The sequence below is a fragment of the Natator depressus genome, chromosome 14 (assembly GCF_965152275.1).
Source record: "Natator depressus isolate rNatDep1 chromosome 14, rNatDep2.hap1, whole genome shotgun sequence".
In the NCBI taxonomy this organism is placed as follows: Eukaryota; Metazoa; Chordata; order Testudines; family Cheloniidae; genus Natator; species Natator depressus.
In genome coordinates, this window is record NC_134247.1 from 43,019,536 (window position 1) to 43,044,420 (window position 24,885).

Here is a 24,885-nt window from a genome sequence, read left to right on the forward strand (position 1 = left end):
GTCATGGAAGTCACAGTGTCTTTTGCAGTGGCCTGTGTTGCTGGCTCACGGGCTGCCCTGGGCCAGCAGCAGTTTGGGTGTGGGAGAGGGCTCAGGGCTGGGTCAGGGGGTTGGGTTGCGGCACTTATCTCGGGTGGGGGGACTCCCCAAAAGCAGCCAGGATGTTCCTCCAGCTCCTAGGCAGAGGGGCCAGGGGGCTCTGCACACTGCCCCTGCTTGCAGGCACCACCTCTGCAGCTCCCACTGGCTGCAGTTCCCGGCCAATGGGAGCTGCAGAGCCAGAGCTTGTGGCAGGTGCAGCACACGGAGCCCCCTGCCCTTCCTTCCCCCTTGCAGCTGCAGGGACATGCAGGCTACTTCCGGGGAGCTGCGTGGAGCCAGGTAGGGAGCCTGCCAGCCCTTCCAACCCCCGGGGCACCAGCGGGGATCCCAGGCTGTGCGCTGTCACCCACCCACCCCAGCTCCCATGTGGGTCCCAAGCCATGCCACCAGCACCTCCAGTGCCCCCGGACCGCTCCCCCCAAAGCACCTGCAGAGCCCCGGCCCAAATTTTAGTTAGGGGTATAGTACAGGTCATGGACAGGTCACGGGCCATGTATTTTTATTTACTATCCGTGACCTGTCCATGGCTTTTACTAAAAATACCCATGTCCAAAAGATAGCCGTATTCATGGTACGTCATGGGAGATGTGTACACTGGAGGCCTAGCCTACAGCAGAATAACCCTTCTGAATGGCAACTCCCCTGATGCATCTGCCTCTCTTCCCCGAGAGACTGGTGCATCATGGGAGATGTAGTCCAACCAGGGAGCTGGGCCTAAAGACACCCGAACTACAACTCCCATGAGGCACTGTAACAGCTTGTCCAAATCAAAATATTTCACTTTTCAGACCAAATGTTTCCTATTTGAATTTTTGCTGAAAGATTGAATGTTTTCACAGGGAACTGCCTCTCTCCCCCACCCCCTCATTTTCCAACTAATTCTGGGTCAAATGCTGCCATGGGTCATAGCAGAGAACCCAACTGCCCTGCCCAAGATACATTCCTATGGGGGTGGGACATCTATGGGGAGGAGATCCCCCTGCCTTCCTGCTCTCTGTCTTTCATCCCTCATCTAGACACCATCATTCATCTCTTTCTCCGTCTCTCTCTCCTCCAAGCCTCTCAATGCCCCCCCCCACCCCGCTCCCAGACCCCCCACTCCCTGGCTGCTCCTTGTGGGGCATTAGAGTCAACATTAATGGAGAGGGGTGGGGCCAGAGATGGAAGGGGCGGGGTCAATGGAAGGTTCTCAGGATAGGGGCTATGACCCTGACCAGACAGCAGGGAGCCACTGCCTCTTTCCATGGTGCTGCGGATTCCAGGCAGAGAGGAGTGGGATCCCAGTACGGAAAAGGCCAAGCCCCAGTAGGTTGTTTGCATATCCTGGTTATTTAGTGCCATGGGGGTTTTACATTTCTGATCCCGCCGGTTCTGGCCTCTGCACCTGTACGATGGTTTTAACAGCGGCAGGGTGTTGGGCCTTTTAAAGAGAATAAAGTAAACAAACCCGCGAACAGATGGATCTGCAACCGTCCCCCATGATGAGTGAGAGATCTTGTTATTAACCTGAAGCACAAGCACCCACTGACTTCATTAAGCATGTGCTCGCTTGCTTCTTGCTTGCAGCATCATAACGGTTTGATTAAAGCAATTACGGGCAGGATCCTGAGAATGGGATCTGGCAAAAACCCTGGCAGAGTCTTCAAGAGTGGCTTTGAACAGGCACCTGACACAGGATTTGAGTTAGAAGACGGTATTGATGGATTTCTTCAGAGCAGGGGTTGAGTGGCATTGTGTGCCAAGGAGCACTTTTTTAGAGGACTGGGATTTTGTGCAGTTTTAGGTTTCTCGCTAACTATTTTGGTCATTTTCAGGTATTTGCTATTTTAATAGATACCTGTATTATCGGATGAACCATGATTTATGGGCAAGCATGCCATTAAAAAAAGAATTTCAGGTCAGAAATCAGCTCTTTTTAAAAAAAATTAAACGGTGTCACGGACTCACAGGACTCGTGCTCTCTCTCGGCTCTGTACGGTCCCTCGAGGAACCCCCTACAGTGTGACAGCCATTCTTGGGGGTCCACTCTCTCCCGGGGGTTAAGCCGTAGGCCCCTCCACCTCCTGGAAGCACACCTCTCTGAGCCTTCAGCACGCCTGTCTCTCGCCGTGGGCCCCCTCAAGGAGTCCACTCGCTCTGGACCCCTGGGGCCTCCACACCCAGAAGGAATAATGGATGCATAAGGATGCATCCCTGATTTCCAGCCTGCAGTGACTCTCAGCCAGCATAAAACAGGAGGGTTTATTGAGCGTCTGAACACAGCATAGGAAACTCTCAGGGCCTCAGGCCTGGCCTCCCTCAGCACAGTTCATCTCGGTCTCTCCTGCATCCTGGTGGCTCTGGCTGCTCTCTCCCCAGTCCAGTCCTCCTTCCAGCCGACCATCCTATATCATCTCCCCCAACAGCTCCTCCCCTATCCTTTGTCTTCGGTCCCAGACAAACAGGTTGCCTGGGCCTCCTCTCTTCTGTCCTTTGTTCCCCACTGGCTGGAACCAGTGGAGTCAGGCACTGGGGTCCTCTCTCCTTAGCCCTTTGTCCTCCCACTGGCCAGAACTGGCTGACTGCCAAGCTGGGGTGGTCCTTCTGGTCACCAGTCGCTAGGATCTCCCATCTCCAGGCAGTTGTATGGGGTCTCAACTGCTAGGCAAGGTCACACCTGGTCCTCTGTAACAACAACCCCCCTCTCCCACCACCTCGTTAAACACACAGCACACAGGGAAACTGAGACCCACACAATATTCATGCAAAACTCTTAAGAAAATCCCCCACTTTGTCACACAGATGTGGTGTGTGTGTCTGTGTGTCCCTAATGCTCCATGCTGGAGGGACTGAGACCTGCTCTCTCTCTGTGTGTGTGTGTGTGTGTGTGTGTGTGTGTGTGTGTACACGCCAACTGCAGTGTTATTATTGTTTATTAATTGTATTGTGGTGTCACCCCATCGGGCCAGGTTGCACACGCACATGATGGAAAGACAGCCCCTGCCCCAAAGAGGTCACCACCCAAGTCTATGATGCAACAGCCAGCCCGGGGGGCTGGGACGGGCAGTGCAAGATGATAGTGAAAAGATGGTGATCAGTCTGATACAGGCAGCTGTCACAACACAGAAGGCACTTGGCTGTTCCCATGGCTCTGCAGGGAGTTGAGGGGGAGGATGGCAGGGTGGAGGGGTAGGAGCATGAGCTGTGGTGCTGGGGGTTCTGTCTGTGGTCTGCGGACAGAGAGAAGCTACTGTTAGGGCCGCATCCTGCAATTATTTTAATCCTCCTCCTTGATGGGGGTTTAAGGCCATGTGTTTGTACAGCGCCTGGCACAGGCAAGTCATGGGTTATGAAAGGAAACCCAGGATGCTGCCACAATATATGAAGACTACATTAATTATTATAATGATGAGTGGGAGTCTCGTTCCCAGAGGGGGCCCTGTCACGGAGTGTGGGGGAGTCAGGGCCCTGCACCCACCACTTCCTGGCTTACTTCTCAGCCAGCTAATAAAACAGAAGGTTTATTAGATGATAGGAACACAGTCAAAACAGAGCTTGTAGGTACAGAAAACACGCCCCCTCAGTGAGGTCCATCTTCGGGGGGGTAGGGAGGCCAGACCCAAGTTCTGGGCCTCCCCCTGTCTCCCCAGCCAGCTCCAAACTGAAACTCCCTGCAGCAGTCTCACGCCCCGGCTCCTCCTCCTCCAGCCTTTGTCCAGTTTCCTGGGCAGAAGGTATCACCTGGCCCCAACCCCCTCCTGAGCTCAGGTGACGAAGGGCCAGCCTTTACGGGCTGGCCCTCCAGTATCATCCCTCAGTGAAGTCACACCCTTATCTCCCATCACCATCCAGTATTAATGCAGATGGTAAACTAGTAAAACTCCCGTGCAACATTTTCAGGATAATACTCCCTACGCTGTCACAGGCCCCTCCTCAGGGAGGGGGCCCACACATGGGTGGGATTCAACTCCCAGGCCACCCATAGGGAGACCTGGGGGAAGGATGGAATGAGATCTACAGCCCCGCAGCCAGTTGAGGCTCCTCCGTCCCCCTCCGATGAAGTCCCGCCCACCATGAGTTAAGCTCCCCCCCTGTATGGGCTAAGCCCCTCCCTCCAATGAGGCCTCACCTCTGAGTGGCCCTGCCACAAATGAGCCCCTCCCTCTTTGGGAGGTAAGCCCCGCCCTCTAATGTGGCGCCTCCCTTTGTGTGTTTTAAGCCCCTCCCTCCAATGAGGCCCCACCTCTGAGTGTCCCATGCCCTGCCCCAAATGAGCGCCTCCCTCTTTGGGAGGTAAGCCCCGCCCTCCAATGTGGCCCCGCCCACTGAGCCAGTTGAGCCCCTCCCACCAATATGTCCCCTCCCCTATTATGGATAAGCTTCGCCCCTGCGTGGATTAAATCCCTCCTCCTAGGTGAGAGGCCCCGCGGTGAACCCTGTCTCTAATGCGCATGCGTACAAGCCCGCACTTTCCTCCCCTTTTGCGCCTGGGAGGTGTCAGTGCGGACGCGCAAATCTTTTCGACGCCCAGCTTCCTTCGTGCGCATGTGCTGATCTGCTCATGCGCAGGCGCCAGCAGGACAGCCAACGGGTTTTGTTTTTTTAATCAGCCCCCCCGCGTGCGCATGCGCTATCTGGTCGCCGGACGGTCACCTTCCCTGCGCGAGGAAGAACCGCTCTCCTGCTCCGGCGCGTGCGTAGTGCCGAGAGACCGCTGCGTGGGAGGGGCGGCGCGTGCGCATGGCGCCTTTCCGGACGCTCGGGCTTTTCTGTGCGCCTGTGCGCCGCGCCCGTTGGTGGCGGCGGCGCGTGCGCAGTGGTCTCGCCGGCTGAGCGGAGCGAGGGAGCAGCCGGGGCCGCCCCGCGTGTCCGTCATGTACCAGCGGAGCCGGGCCGTGGCCGGGCGCCTGGGCCCCGCCGCCCGCTGCTGGGGGCCGCGCTGCCGCTGGGGCGGGGCCCGGTGGGGACAGAGCGAGTCCTCGCGCTGCGGCTACCGGGCGCGGCAGCAAGTGAGTGACGGGCGGGGCGGGGCGGGGCGGGGCGGGGCCAAAGGCAGAGGGGCGGGGCTAGGGACGGCCTGAGGTCAGGGGGCGGGGCTGCGATGCTGGGGTGAGGAGGGGGCACAGGGCAGGGCAGGGCTGGGGTGGCCTAGGCTGGGTCTACGGAGGGTGCGTGGGCTGTGGGATACAGGATGCATAACTGGGAGTGCATAGGCTGGGGAGTGCAGGGGACAGCAGAGTGCAGAAGTTGGGGGCTGGGGTCTGGGGGTTTGGAGGATGCTTGGTCTGTGGGGCTGTAGAGGACTGGGGGGTTGCGTGGGCTTGGAGAGGTGGAGGGTCTGGGGTGTGTGCATGGGCTGAGGGATGCAGAGGTTGGGGACTGCAGAGTGCAGAAGCTGCGACCTGGGTGGGGGGCAGGGTGCAGAGGCTGAGGTTAGTCATTGCATGTGGTGAGGGATGCAGAATGCATGGTTGGGGCCTGGGGGTGCAGAGAACTGCAGACATTGGGGGGTGCAGGGCTGTGGCCGATGCAGGGGCTGGGACTATAGGGTGATGAGCAGGGGCATAAGACCTGGGGGTTGGGGTGGGGGCCAGAGGAGTGGAGGGGCAGTGGTGGTGACTTTGAGTGTCAAGGATACAAGGGTAAGGTCTGTGGTTTGGCTGGGAATGTGGGAAGCAGGGTTGTGAAATCCATTCCTCTGTAGATTAGGATCGGCTCTAGAGCGAGCTAAAGGTATAAATCTTTTCACTCTTTCCCCCCTGGTTATGTGTCAGCCCCACCCCAGGATTTTGGGGAGGGTTCGGGGGTGCACGTGAGATTGTTCAGTAGGGGATCACACTGGAAGAGAGGGAGATTGGCTATCTTGGGGGTAGGGAAAGGGGATGTGGAGCCTTTTCCCTCTTGGGGGTGCTGGCTCCAATCTGCCCCCAGGTCAGGGGCACTGGGAGATGGGATCCTTATGAGGGAAAGGCCCCAGCAGAATCTCTGAGTGGTGTCAGTCCCTCTAATCCCTTCTCCCTTCCAGGACCTGGTCTCCTGCTGTGAGAAGGCCCCCCAGGCCCTGGGCCCACCCATGGCCCTGAAGTTCCACTTGTCACTGGTGGAGCAGCAGGTGGAAGCTGCCAGGACTTTCCTGTTGCCCCCGCCAGGGGCCGACCTGGTGGGTGGTACTTTCCCAAGTGCATCGGAGCAGAAGCTGAGCCTGCACGAGCTGCTCCAGGGTCTGGAGCAGGGGCTCCCCTGCCGGCCTGCTGCCCTCTCCCCTCTGGAGGGCATGGAGGCCTCTGTCACCACAGTGGATGGGCAGCGGGAGGACGATATCACTGTGCGGGAGGGCACTGGCTTGGACAGCGCCTCCCTGGACTCTCTGTACAGCCTGTTTTACGGCAAGCCCTGCTGGATGCCCTGCCAGGCCCTCGCCCCCTTCCAGGCCACTGCTGGCACAGCCAACAGTGCCCCCTCTGGCTCACCCGGGAACCATGACCCCAGCATGGAGGAGCACCTGGCTGTCATGTATGAGAAGCTGCAGCATGAGGTATGCCACGGCCCGGATGCCTGTCCCCTGCCTTTCCCGTGGGTGGGCTGCCTGGATTCTCCACCCCTCATTCCCTGTTCTTCCCTGCCTGCATGCCTGGCTTCTCCGTCCCTCGTTTCCCCTGCCTGCTGCCCGGATGCCTGGGTTTTCTTCCCATCTCTGCTGGACACTTTTCCTGCTAGCATCTGCCAGCCCCAGGCCTATAGGGCGGCTCCTATTTCTGTTCCTCCTTACACAGCTGAACCTTCCAGCCATCTGGGCTCTCCATAGCAGCACCATGTGACCTGCCGGCTGCTTTGAGGGGTCACACAGCTGCAAGGGTCCTCTGAGCTCAGCCTGAATGAGGAACTGGCAGGAGCCTTGCACTCCAGGCTAGGGAGACCCCTTCCCTCCTGGGGGCAAAGGGAATCCATTGTTGGGGCAGAGAGGGCATTCCTGGCAGGGCAACCCCTCCCCATGCAGCACCCCCTGCCAATCTGCTTCAGCCCTGCACTTCAACACGTGCCCTTTAGGGGGCAGAGGAGAGCGCACATCAGTCCCTGGCCTGTCTGCTGAGGCTGCTAGTGGGGGTTGGCTAGGGTGGCTTTCCTATACACAGGCCCCATGTGCCACTGGGGGATCTTAACTCTGTCAGAGCAGCCCCTGAACCAGCCAGTAGGGGGCATCTTGCCAGGGTAGGAGTATGGCATGATCACCTGTATTACAGTAACACCTAGAAGGCCCACCTGATCAGGGCCCCGGCGCACCGGGCACTGCACAGACACACAGCGAGAGACAGGCCCTGCCCCAGCTGAGATCAGGGCCCGTTGTGCTGGATGCTGCACAGAGGCACAGGCCCTGCTCTGAAGAGCTCACACTGTACATAGACAAAGGGAGGATTATTCTCCCCATGGTCCGGGGAACCGATGCCCAGAGATTCGTGTCTTGCCCAACAGCACAATGAGTCAGTGGTTGAGCTGGGACTTGAACCTGGCTCTCCTGGCTCCCCGCCTGGTGCCTTCCCATGGCCCACCCTCACTCTCCCCCTCGTCCTCCCGCAGCTGCCGAATTTCTTCCTGAAGGTACCTGACTACGGGATCTACTCCCAGGACGTGGAGTTTGTCAACGAGATCCTGCACTTGAGAACTCGGTCAGTGCCAAGTTGGGGGTGGGCAGTGGACCAAGCCTCTCGTCTTGGGGGTTGGGTGGCAGGTGGGATCAGCCTATTTTTCCCATGGGGGGGAGTGGAGGTTAGGGGCTGTGCTACCACTCTTGCCGTGGTGCAGTGGTGGGACCGTCCCACTTTCCCTTGGGAGGGAGGATTGACTCAGTTCCTCCCATGGAGGAAGGATGTTGGGGTGGCAGGGAGATGAGACTGTGGCCCTCTGAGAAGGGTTAGGCCTGTCCCACTCTTGTCCTGGGGGCAGGTGGGACCAGCCCATTCTTCCCACGGGCTGGGAGGGCTTGGACTGGCTCATGCTTCACCTGGCCCAGGGATGGGTGCCACATTGGGATCCCCTCAATCCGGAGGCCCCAGCCTTAGCCTGACAGCTCTCCCCCTTCCCCCCCACCAGGGGCCGAGCCATGTACCAGCTGGCACTGACCCTGTGCCGCCTCGTGGCCTGGAACTACTTCGCCAACATGCGGCTGGAGGTGCTGAAGCTGACGCAGCACCCTGAGAACTGGAGCATCCAGGCCCGCTGGCGCATCACGGGGCTCCCCTTCCACGTCCTCATGCTGCGCTTCTACAAGAGGGACAAGAGAGAGCTGTACAGGTGAGAGCCCGGCTTGGGACCCTGCCCCCAGCCTCCCTCAGTGGGTGTGGTGGGCATGGCTTGGCTGGGGGGGCTGTTGTACAGTGCTCCCTGCTCCTCTCTCTTGGCTCTCATGAGCTGTGCAGCCACGCCTGGGAGCTGCCCTTTCTCCTTCCCTGCTGGGCTTTGCAGGGCCATGACCTCCCTGAGCCAGGGCTAGGGCCTGTTTGACCTCAGCACAAAGCAATGCCCCTGCTGACCTCAGAGATGGGGGAACTTCCCAACCCCAAGGACTGCTCCCCTGGCTAATGGGGTCTTCCCCAGCTGCTCCCAGTGTGTGGGGGGTATTCTCTCTGCCTCCCAGAGCCACTGCCTCTGAGCTGCTTGAAGCCCTAGGATTTGGTATTCCCCTGGAGTAAGTCCCAGCATCCTTCCTCCTCCTCCCCCCCCCCCCCCCCCGCCCCGTGGCCCTTAGAGCAGAGGTTCTCAAACCGGAGGGCAGGCCCTTTTGGGGGGGGGGAGTTATAGGTGGGGAAAAAGGCCTTACTGCATATGTTTTACCCACAGCAGTGAGTAACTAGCAAAGCTGATTCAGTGGTTCTCAAGTTGTGGCCCATTGCGGCCCATGTGACATCCTTAGGGCCGTAGGGGTAGTACTGGATGCGGCCCACAGTGGTAAATAGGTTGAGAACCACTGCTCCAGACATATCAGGCCCTCAGCTGGCGCTGTGCATTGTGACAGATTTCTGTTCAGCCTGCAGAGCGTTCTACAAAGTCACTGCCATCTGTACGTTAACTCGTTCGCTACAAGGTGGCATGCACGTTTAATTGTCAGCATGGGCCACAATCGCAGGTTTGCATTTGCTCTTATTACAATGGATCGTTGGTTCATTTGTGCAACAGATACAAAAACCTCAAGTGACAAGGTGTGATCACAAAAGTTTGAGAACAGCTGCCTTAGAGATGCAGTGCCCCCCACCCAACCAGGCCCAGAACCTCCCCCGTAAGCCTTGCACTAGATCTGACTGTCCTTTTATTATACTCCACTTCCAGGACCTATGACGCCTATTCCACTTTCTTCTTGGACTCCAGAGGGCTGATCCGCTGTCACCAGATAGACAAGGTGAGTGCCGGGGCAGGTGGCTTTGCTGTCTCTGGGAGCAGAGCCAGGGCACTACTGCGCAGGGTCCTGGCAGATGACCCACAAAAACAGCTGCCCCAGCGTTTAATACTTGCTCATCTCCCCTCCCTGCAGCTGATGCCGTCCCAGCCGCCTGTGGCCAAGGTGAAGAAGCTGCTGGTGGCTGCCCTGGTTGGCTTGGGCCTGTTGGAGCACAGACCTTCCCTGCAGCTGCTCTTATCTGCCCTGGCTGGCAAACAGCAGGGGGCACCAGCGGGCTACAGGGACAGCTGAGCCAGCCCCAGAGGAAGCCAGGCTCAGCCTGGATGTTGTGACTCTTGTGAGCTGATGTTGCCTCGAGGCACAAAGCCCAGCCCACTGCATGGTCTGTGCCCTGCTCCCTCCCTGCCAAGCACTGTAAAGAACCACTTGTAACTTAAACTGTACATAATAAAGCCCTGTGGAGAGATGGCTGGGCTGGGGCCAGCTGGGGGGCGTCTAGGCCTGGAGAGAGCAGGTGCTGTGGAGTCACAGGGAAGCTGTGGGACACCAGCATCTCAGTGGTGAATGGGGGAGCTGGAATTCAACACATAGGGAGGGCTTATGGCTGAGGAAGCACCTGGGGGTGAGAATGGGGCCTGTTTAATCCCAATACAAAGCAATGCTCCCTGCTGACCCCAGAGACAAGGCAAATTCCTCGCCCTTAGGGCTGCTCCTCCCCTGGTGGGATCTTCCCTGCTCCCAGGTCAGTCCTCCCTTCCCAGCCATACATGGGTGGGAGAAAAGGGTTGACTGCTGAGAGCACATGGCAACCCCCTGCTGGGTGCCTCTTAGAGTAGCCCCAACACAGCTGTAACTCCTTGATCCCACTCCCCTCAGGGCCCAGGAGTCCTGATTCCCACTCCCCTCAGGGCCCAGGAGTCCTGATTCCCACCCCCACACTGGGAAATTACAAACAAGCTCAAACCTCTGCAGAGAGCAGCCCCCGGCAACGATGAAGCCAGAGCCTGGGGGGCTGACAACAGCTGCCCTCTGGTGAATTCCAGGGCCATGGGGAGAGAGAACCCACCAGTGGGGCAATGAGGCAGCAGGAAACTCACAGGCAAGCACAGGGCTCAGCTGTCACTTGAGACAGGACAGCCTGGGTAGGGTGTCCATTAAAAGCTGGAAGTCCCCGTGCCCTTAAACTCACACCCGCACCAGGGAGCCAGATGGTCTCCCAAGGGTGGCCCAGCTCTGAGCCGGAGGAGGGGAGACGACCAGGTCTGGCTTAATTAAAAAAATCGCTTTGTTTCTGCTGCCCTCCGTGGGCAGAAAATGCTATACAGCTGTACAGAGTCCATAGAAAGGGAATAGCTTCCCCCCAAATAACCCAGTCCTGGGGGGCCAGCTTTGGCCTCTAGGGCCTCTAGCCCAGCTCCTCCCGCGTCTTGCCCATTTTCTTGGGCAGCTTCTTAGCAGAGGCATCCTCCAACTCCTTCGCCTTGTAGTAATGAGGAGCCACCTCCAGCAGCCATGTGCTGTCAATCTCTATGACCTGCAGGAGGGAGACAAGGGGTCAGCAAGTGCCCCCTTTGGTGCAGCACCCCCTAGTAGACGAGGGTACAACCAGAGGGAGCTGGGCAGTGGTCCAAAATGCCAGGACTAGCCCTTTAAATAAATTTGAGACTTCATTAGCATAAAAGAGGTGGAGCTTTTAGCCCAACTCTGCCCTCAGCAAGAAGTGGAAGGGGCTAACACTGATCAGAGGTCCCACAGCAGGGGCTACCCCTCTTCAGTGTGCCCCCTCCCCAGAGGACAGAACAGGAAGGGGACCCTCTGGTGGCTGGAGGGTGCAGTGCAGCAATAATAAGTACAAGGCTGGCTTCCCCAGCCATCTTGTATGGCCCCAGCTGGAGTAAGCTCTACCCAAGCCCTGCTGCCCATGGTCTCTCCTTGGCACCATCATACCAGGGCTATAAGCCCCTCCCCTCTAGACCCAGGCTTGGGGGGTGGGGAAGCATCCCACAATGTTTTGGGCTACCCCACTCCAGGCTCCTGCCCCGGAGATGGGAGGCCCAGCATGTCCCACTGCGGCCGGCGGGCGTACCTGTCTCATGAACTCTTTGGTGGTGAAGACCAGCTCGTGGTAGATGAGCCAGCGGGGCTGCTCCTCGAAGAGGCAGCTGTTGGGGTGGACGAAGACCGTCTGCTGGTGCTTGACCGTCTTGTAGCCAGTGCGGGTCAGGCGGGCCGTGTGGTAGAAGAAGCCAGCGGTGATGGCCTGGGAAGGAGAGCAGGGAGGGTCAGCGAGGGTGAGGGTGGGGCAGGGAAGGTGGGGGAGGGGGCTACCTTGCGGATGGGAACATAGTCTCCCTCGCTGGAGGTGAGGTCCACCTCGATGCGCTCCATCAGCCCCTCCAGCTGCTCCCGCACGTCCCGCGCCCGCCTCATGGAGCGGAACTGGATGAAGTTCTCGTAGCACCACTGCATGGAGAAAGCACTCTCCACCCACTGGGGGTGGGGCGGGGGGTCAGAGGCAGCTGTGAGCCTGGGCTCCCCGCAGGGTGTACTCTGGTGGCTAGGGCAGCTCAGAGCCCTGTACCGTAACCCAGTCCCCAGGATGGGCTGGATTGGAGCCAGTGCCCCCACAGGGAGAGGGGGCCCATATCACATTCCCCTCCAGCCTGGGGCTGGATTGGAGCCAGCACGCCCAGTGAATGGGTGGAGGAGGAGAAGGCCCTGTGTCCCATTCCCTACCCCTGTGTCAGGGAGTCCCCTGGACCATGGGGGGAGCCAGTGCCCCCTACGTGTGTGTGTGGGGGGGGTGGGGGTGGGAAGAGACCCATCTCCCATTCCTGGGCCAGCCAGTCTCCCACCCTGGGGCTGGATCGGAGTTGGTGCCACCTAGGGGGAAAAGGGGCTGTCCCCCGACCCGCAGGGGGGAAGGCCCCGTGTCCATTCCCTGCTCCCTCACCTGGGTGTAGACGTTAAGCAACACCAGGTGGTCCCCGCCGGGCAGGAAGAAGTTCATACGGGCGTTGTCAGCGTGCACCACCTTGTCCTTGGGCCGGTAGAAGATGGAGTTGTTGACAGACAGCATGGCCGCGATGGAGAGGATCTGCTCTGAGCACTTGTACCTACAGAGCCCCGTAGGGGGGGCAGTGTTAGAGAGCGGGGTGGCCCTACCCCCGGAGAGCTGACCAGGATGGGGCTTGGGAAACGTGGCCCTTCAGGGCCCTAAGGCAGCTGGTGAGCCCGGGGCGGGCTGCAGCCCAGCACCTGAGCCTGGGTTGAGGTGAGTGAGGAGCTGGGGATGGGGGACACTAGAGATTTTGGAGAAGAGGAAAGGGGGACTCACTGCTCCGAGGCCAGGATCATCTTGGACAGCATGGGGTCCACGGGCAGCTCTGCCATCTTCCGACCCAGCTGGGAGAGAGACGGCCATTAGAGACTGGTTCCCCCACCCGCTATCCCATCTGCTGGCCACTCTGGATCAGACCCAGGGACCCATCTAGCTCTGCCTTTCTCTCCCCAAGACAGCCAAGCCGTCCCCATGCTGCAGCTCACTGGTCAGCGTTATCCCAGAGGGACGGGTGTGTGTGATTATTCCTTCCTGACCCCCAGGCATGAGGCTCAGATCCTGCCCTGGAGCATGGGGGTGTCCCAGGCCCCAACATGCAAAGGTGCCCCAGCTGTGGGAGGATCCCCCCACCCCCCCTTACCTTGGTGAGCTCCCCGAGGTGGTTGAGCGCGCCCAGGGCATACAGCTGCTCCAGAGCCAGCACCAGGGTCTCATGGGGCGGCGGGTCCATGAAGTCAAAGTGGATGAGGTCATTGATGCCTGTGGGGGAGAGGGGGCAGGCAGGTGGGCTGGATTTAAATCAGCAAGCAGGAAACCTCAATTGAAATCACCGCTCTGCCTCTTGTTTTGCATTGGTACTTTGTAGTTATTTGCCTAAAGCCAGACTGATCCTCACTGGTTGAGAACTGTTAGAACATGCCGGTTTGCATCCCCAGCTGGCCCTCACAGTAACAGGGCGCTTCTTTTTGCAAGCCAGGACGCACTAGATTGATACACCTTTATCTAAGCAATTAGCAGCTTCACTTCCATTAGGATTCTTCATTTTTACATTATTTATGATGTTAGAAAATGGCAAAGAACATGTCTCTGGTTGATGAACTGTTTACCCGTGATGTGTGTCAAGCAGCATTTTGGGATGGAAATTGAAACTGAATTTTGGTATAAAAACCAGCATTGTAAAGCTGTCTGAAATGTGCTGGAGCCATAAGAAATAAATGTTTATTTAGATGTGATTTGCACTTAGAACTAACCGATTTGTTAACCAAAAGGAAGTATTGTCTGTTAGTGAATTGAACTGATTGTTTCCGGTGCCCGTAGGCGTCATGACTTTAGAACTAATAGATCTCATCCTCACACACCTGAATTTTATCCATGGATGGGAAGAGGAAACCACCACCTCACCCAGAGGCCACCAAAGTATGGGGCATGCCCCGCTAGGGGTGTGTGAAGGAACGTTGGCCGGGGGGCGCGGGTGCAGCGGGGCCCAGGCCAGCCCCCATAGGGCATGGGAGGGAGCACCACCCAGCCCCTCCCCTCCCCCAGCTCTTCTCTGGCCCCATTCCCAGCCCCTGGCCACAGCTCCATCCCAGGAGCATAGCCACACCTGGTCCCGGGCCGGGCTGCCAGCTCCCACTGCAGCCCGGCTACGGCTCCGCTCCTGCCCCCAACCTCAGCCTTGGTCCGTCTGCAGCCCCACTCCTGGCCCCAGACCCACCCCCAAGTGCAGCCCCAGCCCCCTTTCCCCTATCCACATCCCAGCTCCTTGGGGGGCTGGGGGGCGCACGACCCGCAAAAGTTTGGGGTCCGCTGACCTAAATATTTAACTTGGAATGGCCTAGTCATTAGACTGAATCCCATGAACAAGGTGAAATGACGACAATATTCTCTCTGCCCCTGCAGAAGACGCTAGAGCCGGCTTAGCACGTCAGCGCTCTCAGGTGCTCAGCCAGGGACGGCCACGAATGCAGCGGTGTATTTTAAAAATTCAGCCAGTGTGCGCTGCTTGGCTGTTAATGTAATTTACACTCAGCAAAGCAGCGGATGAGATGAAGCTGAGGCCTTAACCCAGGCTGTCAGCCCTGCAGATTTAATGTTAAATAGGTGATTTCTGAAAATCAACCAGTAATTCATTTAAATGAAATGGAACCGATTCAAACAAAAACAAACATGATTTTTATCCTTCTTGGGGCAAGCTCCACCCCTCTGGGACCTACTCACCCCCAGCAGGCCCCACCTCCCTGGGACCTTCCCAACCCCCCCCCCCCCCCCCACAGGTCCTCTCCTCACCCAGACTCTTAAGCAGCAGCACCACGTTGCCCAGGTTAGTCCTCTGGATCTCAGGCACTGTTGTCTCCTCCATCTCGTTCTTGTAGGCCCAGGCAGTGTAGAGGCGGAAGCATTTCCCGGCAGCCACACGCCCGGCCCGCCCAGCTCGCTGGTTGGCGGAGGCCTGGGGAGGGGGAGACAGGTGTGAGATGAGAGCATGTGCGGGAAGATACAGGACCCTCTGACCCCATGTGAAACCCTGTAACTTGGGGCTCAGCCAGGCCCTATCATCATAACATGGGAAATGGGGAGGAGAGAGGGATGGCCTGTATCTGGAGCAGATGTTGGGGCTGTGGAGAAGTCCCCATACCCAGGAGCAGGGCATGACTATCAAGGACTCCAGGCTGGGGCGGGCGCTGTACCCCGAGGGGGGTGGTTAGCGGGGCCGGGGGGGTCCCATACCCGGGAGCAGGGTGTGACGATCAGGGACTCCATGCCGGTGCGAGCATTGTAGCTCTTTTGTTTGCAGAACCCTGGGTCGATGACGTAGATGATCCCATCAATAGTCAGCGAGGTCTCTGCGATGTTAGTTGCCACGACGACCTTTGAGGGGTGGGGAGACACCTCATCAGCTGGGGCGGGTGGGAGAAGGGGTCAGGCAGGCCAGGCCTACAGGAGACACCCTAGGGTCCCCCCGTGCAGCGGGCTGGACAGGCTGGGCCCCTGGGCCTGTCAGTCAGTCACAGCTGCTGAGCAGCGACTGTGGGGGAGGAGCGTATGCACCCAAGCACCGCCCCCTCCAGAACTCCTCCTCTTTATAGTCCTGCCCTTTCAAAAACTCCTCCCTAAACTACTAAGCTCCTCCCTTGCTGCCCCAACCCTTCCCCTCCCCAGCCACCAACCCCTGAAGCCACACCTCCAGAGCTGTAAGCCCCACCCACTCAGCCATCTACCCCATGTAGCCATGCCCACGAAGCACTAAGCCCCTCCTATAAACCCAGCTACCCTTGAAGTCACGCCCCCAAAGAGCTAAATCCCATCCCCTAAGCTGGTTTCAGAGTAGCAGCCGTGTTAGTCTGTATTCGCAAAAAGAAAAGGCGGACTTGTGGCACCTTAGAGACTAACCAATTTATTTGAGCATAAGCTTTCGTGAGCTACAGCTCACTTCATCGGATGCATACTGTGGAAAGTGTAGAAGATCTTTTTATACACACAAAGCATGAAAAAATACCTCCCCCCACCCCACTCTCCTGCTGGTAATAGCTTATCTGAAGTGATCACTCTCCTTACAACGTGTATGATAATCAAGTTGGGCCATTTCCAGCACAAATCCAGGGTTTAACAAGGACGTCGGGGCGGGGGGGCAGGAAAAAACAAGGGGAAATAGGTTACCCTGCATAATGACTTAGCCACTCCCAGTCTCTATTCAAGCCTAAATTAATTGTATCCAATTTGCAAATGAATTCCAATTCAGCAGTCTCTCCCCGGAGTCTGGATTTGAAGTTTTTTTGTTGTAATATCGCAACTTTCATGTCTGTAATCGACCAGAGAGATTGAAGTGTTCTCCGACTGGTTTATGAATGTTATAATTCTTGACATCTGATTTGTGTCCATTTATTCTTTTACGTAGAGACTGTCCAGTTTGACCAATGTACATGGCAGAGGGGCATTGCTGGCACATGATGGCATATATCACATTGGTGGATGTGTAGGTGAACGAGCCTCTGATAGTGTGGCTGATGTTATTAGGCCCTGTGATGGTGTCCCCTGAATAGATATGTGGACACAGTTGGCAACGGGCTTTGTTGCAAGGATAGGTTCCTGGGTTAGTGGTTCTGTTGTGTGGTGTGTGGTTGCTGGTGAGTATTTGCTTCAGGTTGGGGGGCTGTCTGTAGGCAAGGACTGGTCTGTCTCCGAAGATTTGTGAGAGTGATGGGTCGTTCTTCAGGATAGGTTGTAGATCCTTAATAATGCATTGGAGGGGTTTTAGTTGGGGGCTGAAGGTGACGGCTAGTGGCATTCTGTTATTTTCTTTGTTAGGCCTGTCTTGTAGTAGGTGACTTATGCTCAAATAAATTGGTTAGTCTCTAAGGTGCCACAAGTACTCCTTTTCTTATTGTAAGGAGAGTGATCACTTTAGATAAGCTATTACCAGCAGGAGAGGGGGGTGGGGGGAGGGATTTTTTCATGCTTTGTGTGTATAAAGTGATCTTCTACACTTTCCACAGTATGCATCCGACGAAGTGAGCTGTAGCTCACGAAAGCTTATGCTCAAATAAATTGGTTAGTCTCTAAGGTGCCACAAGTCCTCCTTTTCTATCCCCTAAGCAATCTACCTACGAAACCACACCCCCCAGGCCTCTAAGCTCCTCCCACAAGCTCATCTGCCCCAAAAGCCATGCTCCCAGACCACTAAATCAGCTACTCCTGAAGCCACGCCCCAGAGCTCGCAGCCCCTCCCCCACCTCAAACCCACTCCCCATAGGCCACGCTGAAGCCCATCTGTCCCCCAGAGGTGTAAGCACCTCCCCTGCATCCCTACACTCCCAAGCCCCAACCCTAGAGCTCCAAGCCCCCCCCAACCTCACCTTCCGGGCCCCGGGCGGGGTGGGCTCGAAGATCTTGGCCTGCATGTCGGAGGGCAGGTTGGCGTAGATGGGCAGCACCAGCAGCTCGGAGATCTTGGACCCCAGGCGGCGGCAGCGTTCCTGCAGCATCTCGCAGCAGGCCTCGATCTCCTCCTGCAGGGGGCAGAGCCAAAGTTGGGGGGGTGGGGGTCAGACACTGCAGGGGTCGGGGCCAGGCCCTGTAGGGGGGCGGGGTGAGGCACTTACCTGGCCAGTGAGGAAGACCAGGATGTCACCGGGGGCCTGGGTGACATGGATCTGCAGCACTGACACCACGCAGGCCTCCAGGTAATCAGCCTCGGGGGCCTAGAGAGGGGTCAGACCGGGGACAGAGCTCAGCTCCCGCCACTCCCTGCCCCACAGCGTGACTGGAGCCTTCCTCGCCCCACTCCCTCAACATTTGGGCACTGCTCCCCAGGCCCCACCCTCCAACTGGCACCTGGAGCCCTCCTCTCTGGGTCTGCTTGGCCCCCTGCCTCATGTATGCCCCACATCCAGATCTCTCCGTACCACCCCTTGCTGACCATGCCACCATGCTCCTGACCCACGTCCTCCTGGCCATGCTGCCCCCTCCTAGCCACACCTTCCACCACCAGCATCCCCTTAACAGTCCCCCCCATACCTTCCCTTGGGTCACGCCTCCCCTCCTCCTCCCAAAAAAATACTCTCCCCACACCACCCCTCCTCCCAGCCTCACGTTCCCCATCGCCCTCTCCTGGCCACGCCTCCGCGCTAGGTCATGCTTCCCCTCCCCACAATACTCCCCCCATCCCTCCCGCTCCTGGCCACAATCTTCTCTATTCTTCCCCAGAACCCCTCCACCCACAACGATCCCGCCAAAACACCCCCATCCCTTAGGGCCTTCGTGTGGCCAGCAATCGCGCCATGCTGCCCCCGAGGGGTCCCCCATCCTCCCCCACACCCAGACCTTGGTGTAGTAGATGTCCACGGGGAAGCGGCGCCCGGGGATGCGGAAGATGGGCGCGTCGTCGAAGAAGGTGGAGAAGCGCTCGGTGTCCAGGGTGGCGCTGGCGATCAGCACCTTGAGCGCCGGGCGGAACCGTGCGATGTCCTTGATCAGGCCGAACAGGATGTCGGTGTGGAGGGTGCGCTCGTGGGCCTCGTCTATGATGATCACGCTGCGGGAGGAGGAGAGGGGGGTGTGAGTGCGTGAGAAACGGCCCTGCTCCCCGTAGCACAGCGCCCCCTAGCGCCGCACTGGAGCCAGTACTGACTGCCGGAGGAGAGCGTCCCAGCCCTGCCCCCCGTCGCCCCCCAGCAAGGCTCACCTGTAGCTGGAGAGGTCGGGCTCAGTCAAGAACTCCCGCAGCAGCATGCCATCCGTCATGTACTTGAGCAGCGTGCGCTCCGACGTGCAGTCCTCAAAGCGGATGCTGTAGCCCACCTGCCAGGCGGGAGGGATTAGCCCGAGCTACCGCAAAACCACCGGCCAACACGAACGCAGGGTGGCTGGCACCTGTCGGCCAATGAGAGCGCTCCATGGTGCCGCTCGGGGCACTGTTTTACAGTGAGCTTCTTCTGCCTGCAGTCAGCTCCAATGGAGGCCCGGCTTTGACCGCATGGGGAACCGAAGAGAAACAAGGAGACCGCCTGCATCTTGGGGGTGTGTGTGTGCGCGTGTGTGGGGCCCCCTGCTGGTCTGGTGTGGGAGGGGTCAGAGGAATGGACTCAGTTAATTGTAGTCGCAAGGAAAGGGACAAGGGCCTTTCCCCTCCATGGGGCATCAGCTCCCAGCTGGCTCAGGGGAGTGAGAAATGGGACACAGGACCTTTCCCCTCTAGGGGCACTGGCTCTGATCCAGCCACAGGGCAAGGGGACTGGCTGGCTGGCCAAGGCTGTGGGGAAAAGAACAAGGGGCCTGTCCTCTCTAAGGGGGCTGCCTCCGGCTCAGGCAAGCGGGGAAGGGGATAACGAACCCACCAGTCACATACCTCGTTACCAAGCTTAACTCCCATTTCCTGGGACACTCTGGCCGCGACGCTCATGGCCGCCACTCGTCTGGGTTGGGTGCAGCCGATCTTCATCCCCTTCTCCGTATAGCCCTGACAAAGGAAACAAGACGGTCCAGGAACTGGATGGAAATTCCCTGGGAGCAGCTGCCACAGCAGAAATGCAGCTGCTTCTGGGGTGGGGCAGACGGATAACAGCCTCACCGTCACGCTGCACAGGGATTGCTCACCCAGTGTGGAGATGCAGCCACCTCTGGGGAGGGGTGCAGCTGGGGTCAGCACTGACTGTGAGGGGAGAACATCCCCTGCTAAACCTCCCATCCCCCTCCCTATGGCACAGCGCCACCTAGTGCCTCCCCACTGCACTGTGGTCAGCACTGATCATGGGGAAACAGCGCCCCCTACTGAACCTCCCAGCCTGCTCCCTGCAGCACAGCACCCCCTAGCACTGGGGTCAGCACTAACTAGGAGAGGAGAGCTCCCCCCCACTCCCAGCTCCCGTCCTGCCACGCGGTTACCTCCTCGTACAGGTACTGGGGGATCTGTGTGGTCTTTCCGGAGCCCGTCTCCCCCTCGATGATGAGAATCTGGTGCTCGGCGATGGCTGCCAGCAGGTCCTGGCGGTAGGGGTAGACGGGCAGGCTGCGCCGCACCTCCTGCATGGACAGCTTCCGCCGCGCCGCCTCCGACAGCTCCGACTTCTCCTCCTGAGCAAGGGGCCGGGACACCGTCAACTCAGCCACCCGTCCCTCCATCCGGGCTGGGGGGACAGCTGCTGGATCTCCAGATGGGAGACAAACCCATAGAGTTCTCGGTCCTCCCGGTGCCAGAGAGGACCAGGAGACGCCCTCTTGGGGGCAGAAGGGAGCTAAGCACCGTGCCCTGTTCAGCTCTCAGCCTCCCGTGTTCAGACAGTGGGTGGAGGGAAGGGGTTTGGGATGGGGATGCCTGCCCTGCTGGGGGGCTGGGCTGAGACCTGGTGACTTGTTACATCTAGATAGGAATGATCCTTCTATGCCTCACCCCCAAGCCAGCTAATCCCCCCAGCTGGGGCTGGATTGGAGGGGACGCCCCCTAGATGGGAAGGGCCCCATGTCCCATTCCCAAGGCCAAGCGTGGGGCCGGATCAGAGCCAGCAACCCCTAGAGGGGAAATGCCCCACATCCAATTCCCCCCCCCCCCCCCCGAGCCAGCCAGTCCCCTGCCCTAGGGCCGGATTAGAGTTGGCGCCCCCTACAGGGGAAGGGCCCAGCCCCCATCTCTCACCTTGCCCTGGGCCGTGCCCTGCATGTGCACAGCGCTGACGAAGTGGATCATCTCGTCCTCCTCCAGCACAAACTCGTAGTCCTTGCAGGGGTGGCGCTGGCCGGCATCACGGGCCCCGAAGCGCAGGGCAGCCGCCCCGATGTGATCCTCCTCCCAGCGCCGCTGCTCGTCCCGCGGTGTGGCGCGCTCGTCTGCCACCGGCTCCTCGTAGCGGTCGGGGATCTTCTGCCAGGGGAGGGGTGGGGGGGAGAGGCAGGGGTTAAGTCATGGCACAGGGGACACTGCGGGGGCAGGGCCAGGGAGAGCCCATCTCTGGGGAAAGTCTGACATCTGTGCGTGGTCTGGGGGTCAGCATTCAAGGGTCACCCCGAGACTGCAGCAGGGGAAATGGCAGGGCAGGAGGGGTCACAGCCCAAGCTGCAGGGGGTCCAGATTTGAGACCCCACCACAATCCTTCCCCTTGCAACAGCCTAAAACTGGCCCTTCCTCGGGGAACCCCCCCACCAGTTCAGTACAACCAGCCCCAAGGGGGAGATGTTTCCCACCCTAGCATGATGCTGGCCCAGCCAGCCATGCTGCTAAGGCCAACCCTCCCTCCTCCCAACAAGGGGACCACCCCAGAGAATGCCCATAGGGCACGGACCCCTCACCCTGCCAGGTCCTAACCCCCTTCCTTCACCCCCAGGGGACGTTCTCAAGTGGGTCGCGCTCCCATGTCCTGCTGCAGGGGCTGCCATGCGCCCGCTATCTCCCCAGCCTCTGGGCAAGGACACCTGCCCCTCTCCCTCTGTCCTCCACCATCTTTCTACGGGGCTACCCCCTGCAGATCACATGCCTCACTAGCCCTATGCAGGGTACTACCAGGAAGACCCCTCTCTGGTAGCATGGCCAACCACCCCCAACCACCAATTCCCCAGCCCCATGACAGGTACTTTGCTGCTGCTCCCCTCACCCCAAGATGGGCACCTTGTGGTGGCTCCCCCCCACAGCAGGTACCTTGCCACAGCTCCCCCAGAGTGCTCCCCTGCCATGCTCTCCCTCAGAGAGTGCCCCCCGCGTTGGGTACCTTCCCACAGCTCCTCCTCACTCCCCGCAGTGGGTACCTTGCCGCGGCTTTCCTCAGGCATGTAGTAGCGGCTGCTCTTCTCCAGCTTCTCCCGCTCACCCGCCCGCTTGTAGTCCTTGGCCAGGTCGCGCACCCGGCGTTTGTACTCCAGCTCTCGCCGCTCGGCCGCCGTCAGCTCCAGCTCCGAGAACAGGTGCTCCTCATCCACAATCTCCGCCTCCAGGTCCTCCAGCTTGTCCCGCTCCCGCTTGGCCAGGTACTCCCAGCGCGACTTCTTCCGCAGCTCTGGGATCTGGGGGGGGGATGGAGAGGGGCTAAGGGCACCAGCTGGGAAGCCAGCACCCCTGGGATCCAGCCCCAGCTCTGGGAAGGGACTGGGGTCTAATGGGTTAAAGCAGGGGGGGGCTGGGAGCCAGGGCTCCTGGGTTCTATCCCCAGCTCTGGGAGAAGACGAGGGGCAAGTGGGTCAGAGCAGGGTGGCTGGGAGCCAGGACTCCCAGGTTCTATCCCCAGCAGGGAGTGAGGGCCTGGATACTGGGCCAGATGGGCCCCACTGATCTGATCTGGCTGGCGTGGCAAGCACAGAGGGATGCTGAGCTAGATGGGTCTGTACAGCTCCGATCAGCCAGGAGATGAGACAGAGATACAGTAGGAGAAATACAAAGCCCCTCACCATGGTTTTCTTGTCCTCTTCCGCCATCTTCAGTCGCTTCTGCGCCTCTTCGTAGGCCTGCGCCCAGCAACAGGAGGGGGGAGAAACACTGATCAGGTTGTGTGGACAGTCTTTCCCCTCCCCCCAGCTGGCCCCTCTCTGGAGCAGGCCAGGCTACAGACAGACTCCCTAGCAGGAAGGGCCCAGGAATTTCCAGGAGGGGCTCCCCAGCTTGCTGATAAACTTGGAATTTTCTCCTCCTCCCCACAAATCCCTGCCCTCCGGCTCTGCTCCCTCCAGTGCTTGTGGGGTTCACCATCACCCCTTCAGGGAAGAAATCCAGCAGTAAGAGCACAACACGGGAGAGGCAGGTGGCATCGGGGACTCAGGAAAGGATCCTAGCAATGTGGGGGGGGGGGGGTGAAATCCTGGGATAGGATCCTGGAAGTGGGTGGGGTGGGTCAGAAGTGGGATCCTAAGACTGTGGCAGTGCAGGGGGAGGCTCAGAGCAGAGAGGAATCCCGGCAGTGGGTGGGGACGCATCCTGGCAGAGAGAGGTGGGGGCTAGAGAGGGATCCCAGTTGTAGGACATATGGGGTGGGCTCAGGAAGGGACCCAGCTGCAGGGGAGGGGTGGGGGACAGATGCTGGCTGCAGAGACAGGCTCTGACCTTCTTGTCCGAACGCTCTAGGATGTTCCTGGTCTTCTCCTTGTCCTTGCGCTTGACCCGTTCGGCGAAGGCGTCGCGCTCCTCCAGGTCCTGCAGACGCTCTCGCTCACTGCGGTCCCATTCGTCCTCTGAGTCCTTCCCCTCCAGGGATGGCTCCCTGCATCCGGGGAAGGGTAAGACACCACAGTCAGGGCATTAGCCAGCTCCAGGGCCCCCCAGTGCAGGGGACTGTCCCCCTGCTCCACCCCCTGGGATCCCCTGTGGAGGCTACACTCACGGCTCCCGCTCTGCTTCGTTCTCCTCCTCCGACGCCGCCTCCTCCTGCTTCCGGCGTAGGTGTTTGCGTCGCTTCTTGTGCTTCCTCTGCTCGGGCCGGCGCTTGGAGCCCGGGGCAGCCCCCCCATCCCCCTCCTCCTCCTCCTCGCTGTCCTCCAGCAGCTGGTACGAGCGGTTCTTCTGCTGCATGGCCAGGGCCTCTCGCTCGGCCACCCGGGCCGGACGCTCCTGGGGGGCCGAACGTGGGATCTGAGAGTGAGAGGAGAGATGGGGATTAGAAACACTGCACAGCCAGAGCACCCTCTCCGGCCCCGAGCCTTCTCCATAAGCTCCTCCCTTTAGGGCACAGGTCCTGCCCCTGCAGCTAGCTCCTCCCCCTTCACAAAGGCTCCTCCCACTTTCACCCCTTTCCTGCTAATCCTTCCCCTTCCCACATGGTCCCCACTCCAGTAACCCCTCCCTACATCCTCCTCTTCGTCCCTCCACCTCCACACAGAGGCCTCACTCCTACAGCTAACCCCACCCCGTCTTTCCACAAGCTCCATCCACTTCTCCATAGGCCCTGCCCACTAAACTCATAGGACGCTCCCCCTCTGCTCCTGCTCCCTTTGTTCACAGGCCCTTCGCCTGCAGCCCCACTAACCCCACTCCCTCCCCTAGGCAGCCTCCATGTGTCCCTCCTCTCCCCAGTCCCTTAAGCCCCTCGCCTGAGGCCCCCTTCCCGGCCCTTCCCCCTCCAGTTTGGCCCCATCCCCTCAGCCCCACTGGCCCCGCCCCCTCCAAGTTTGGCTCCCCCCCATTGTGGACCCTCCCCACTCAGCCCCTGTCGCTCAACCCCTCCCCAATCAGTGTGTCCCCTCCCCCCTCAGCCCCATTAGCCCCGCCCCCTCCATTGTGGTCCCTCCCCCTCGGTCCACCAGCCCCTCCCACTCCGGTTGGACCCGCCCCCTCCTTCCCCACTAGCCCCGCCCACCTGTTCCCACAGGCGCTGGGCGAAGGCGCGCACGGCCGGCTCGCTCACGCGCAGGGTCTCGGTCTCCTCCAGGCGGTTCAGCAGCTCGTCGGGGCTGCGGCTGCGCCGGGCCAGGCCGAGCAGGAACCCGACCACGTGCCGCTCGCTCAGCCCCAGCAGCGCGTGCAGCTCCCCCGACACCCAGCGCTCCAGCCCCGCCATCCTCCGCCTGCCTGCCCAGCCGGGCCGCCGTACCCCCCCGCCGGCCGCTTCCGGGCCACGTGACCCACACCGGACCAAACACTTCCGGGGCGAAGGGGTCGATACAGTGCGCCGGCGCCGAGCCGGAATGATGCATCTGCGCTTTACCGTAATGACCAGTATACGGACGGTAGACCGCTATACCAAGCCCTGGTGGCTACCGTAATGAACAGAATAGCAACCGCAAGCAAAGAGCTCTGGTCGTAATTACAGAAACATGAGCCTCCCCTTTTGCGGCCGACACCTTACCGTAATGACGGAAATATGAGCCTCTCCTTCTTAGGGCGGGCTCCTTACCGTCATTACAGGAATACCAATTGCTCATTCTTTAGCTGGTTTCGCTACTG

The 24,885-nt window shown here is 59.4% G+C and overlaps 2 protein-coding genes across 5 annotated transcripts; one reads left to right on the forward strand and one right to left on the reverse strand.

Annotated features, from left to right (window-relative positions):
- The first annotated feature begins 4,940 nt into the window (after nucleotides 1-4,940).
- Nucleotides 4,941-11,768, forward strand: C14H6orf136 (chromosome 14 C6orf136 homolog). 2 transcript variants are annotated; one of them, XM_074971362.1, is made up of 6 exons: nucleotides 4,941-5,090; nucleotides 6,107-6,616; nucleotides 7,657-7,745; nucleotides 8,170-8,370; nucleotides 9,403-9,472; nucleotides 9,605-11,767. In XM_074971362.1, the coding sequence occupies exons 1-6, from the start codon at nucleotides 4,956-4,958 to the stop codon at nucleotides 9,761-9,763; spliced, it is 1,164 nt and encodes a 387-aa protein (XP_074827463.1). In that variant the 5' UTR covers nucleotides 4,941-4,955; the 3' UTR covers nucleotides 9,764-11,767. The 2 variants fall into 2 exon arrangements, with proteins under 2 accessions (XP_074827463.1, XP_074827462.1); XM_074971361.1 differs by having other exon boundaries at nucleotides 9,403-11,768.
- Nucleotides 9,278-24,527, reverse strand: DHX16 (DEAH-box helicase 16). 3 transcript variants are annotated; one of them, XM_074971206.1, is made up of 20 exons: nucleotides 24,299-24,527; nucleotides 23,327-23,574; nucleotides 23,050-23,206; nucleotides 22,401-22,457; nucleotides 21,765-22,019; nucleotides 20,662-20,886; nucleotides 19,914-20,102; nucleotides 19,378-19,488; nucleotides 18,715-18,830; nucleotides 18,354-18,564; nucleotides 17,633-17,731; nucleotides 17,387-17,539; nucleotides 15,261-15,401; nucleotides 14,820-14,982; nucleotides 13,174-13,292; nucleotides 12,810-12,877; nucleotides 12,426-12,588; nucleotides 11,801-11,962; nucleotides 11,559-11,732; nucleotides 9,278-11,006 (listed from the first exon to the last, which is right to left on the reverse strand). In XM_074971206.1, exons 1-20 carry the CDS (start codon nucleotides 24,497-24,499, stop codon nucleotides 10,878-10,880), a joined length of 3,141 nt encoding a protein of 1,046 aa, XP_074827307.1. In that variant the 5' UTR covers nucleotides 24,500-24,527; the 3' UTR covers nucleotides 9,278-10,877. The 3 variants fall into 3 exon arrangements, 2 of the variants coding, with proteins under 2 accessions (XP_074827307.1, XP_074827308.1); XR_012641840.1 differs by lacking the exons at nucleotides 9,278-11,006; nucleotides 11,559-11,732; nucleotides 12,810-12,877 and having other exon boundaries at nucleotides 11,826-11,962; XM_074971207.1 differs by lacking the exons at nucleotides 9,278-11,006; nucleotides 11,559-11,732; nucleotides 11,801-11,962; nucleotides 12,810-12,877 and having other exon boundaries at nucleotides 12,416-12,588.
- Nucleotides 24,528-24,885: the final 358 nt, after the last annotated feature.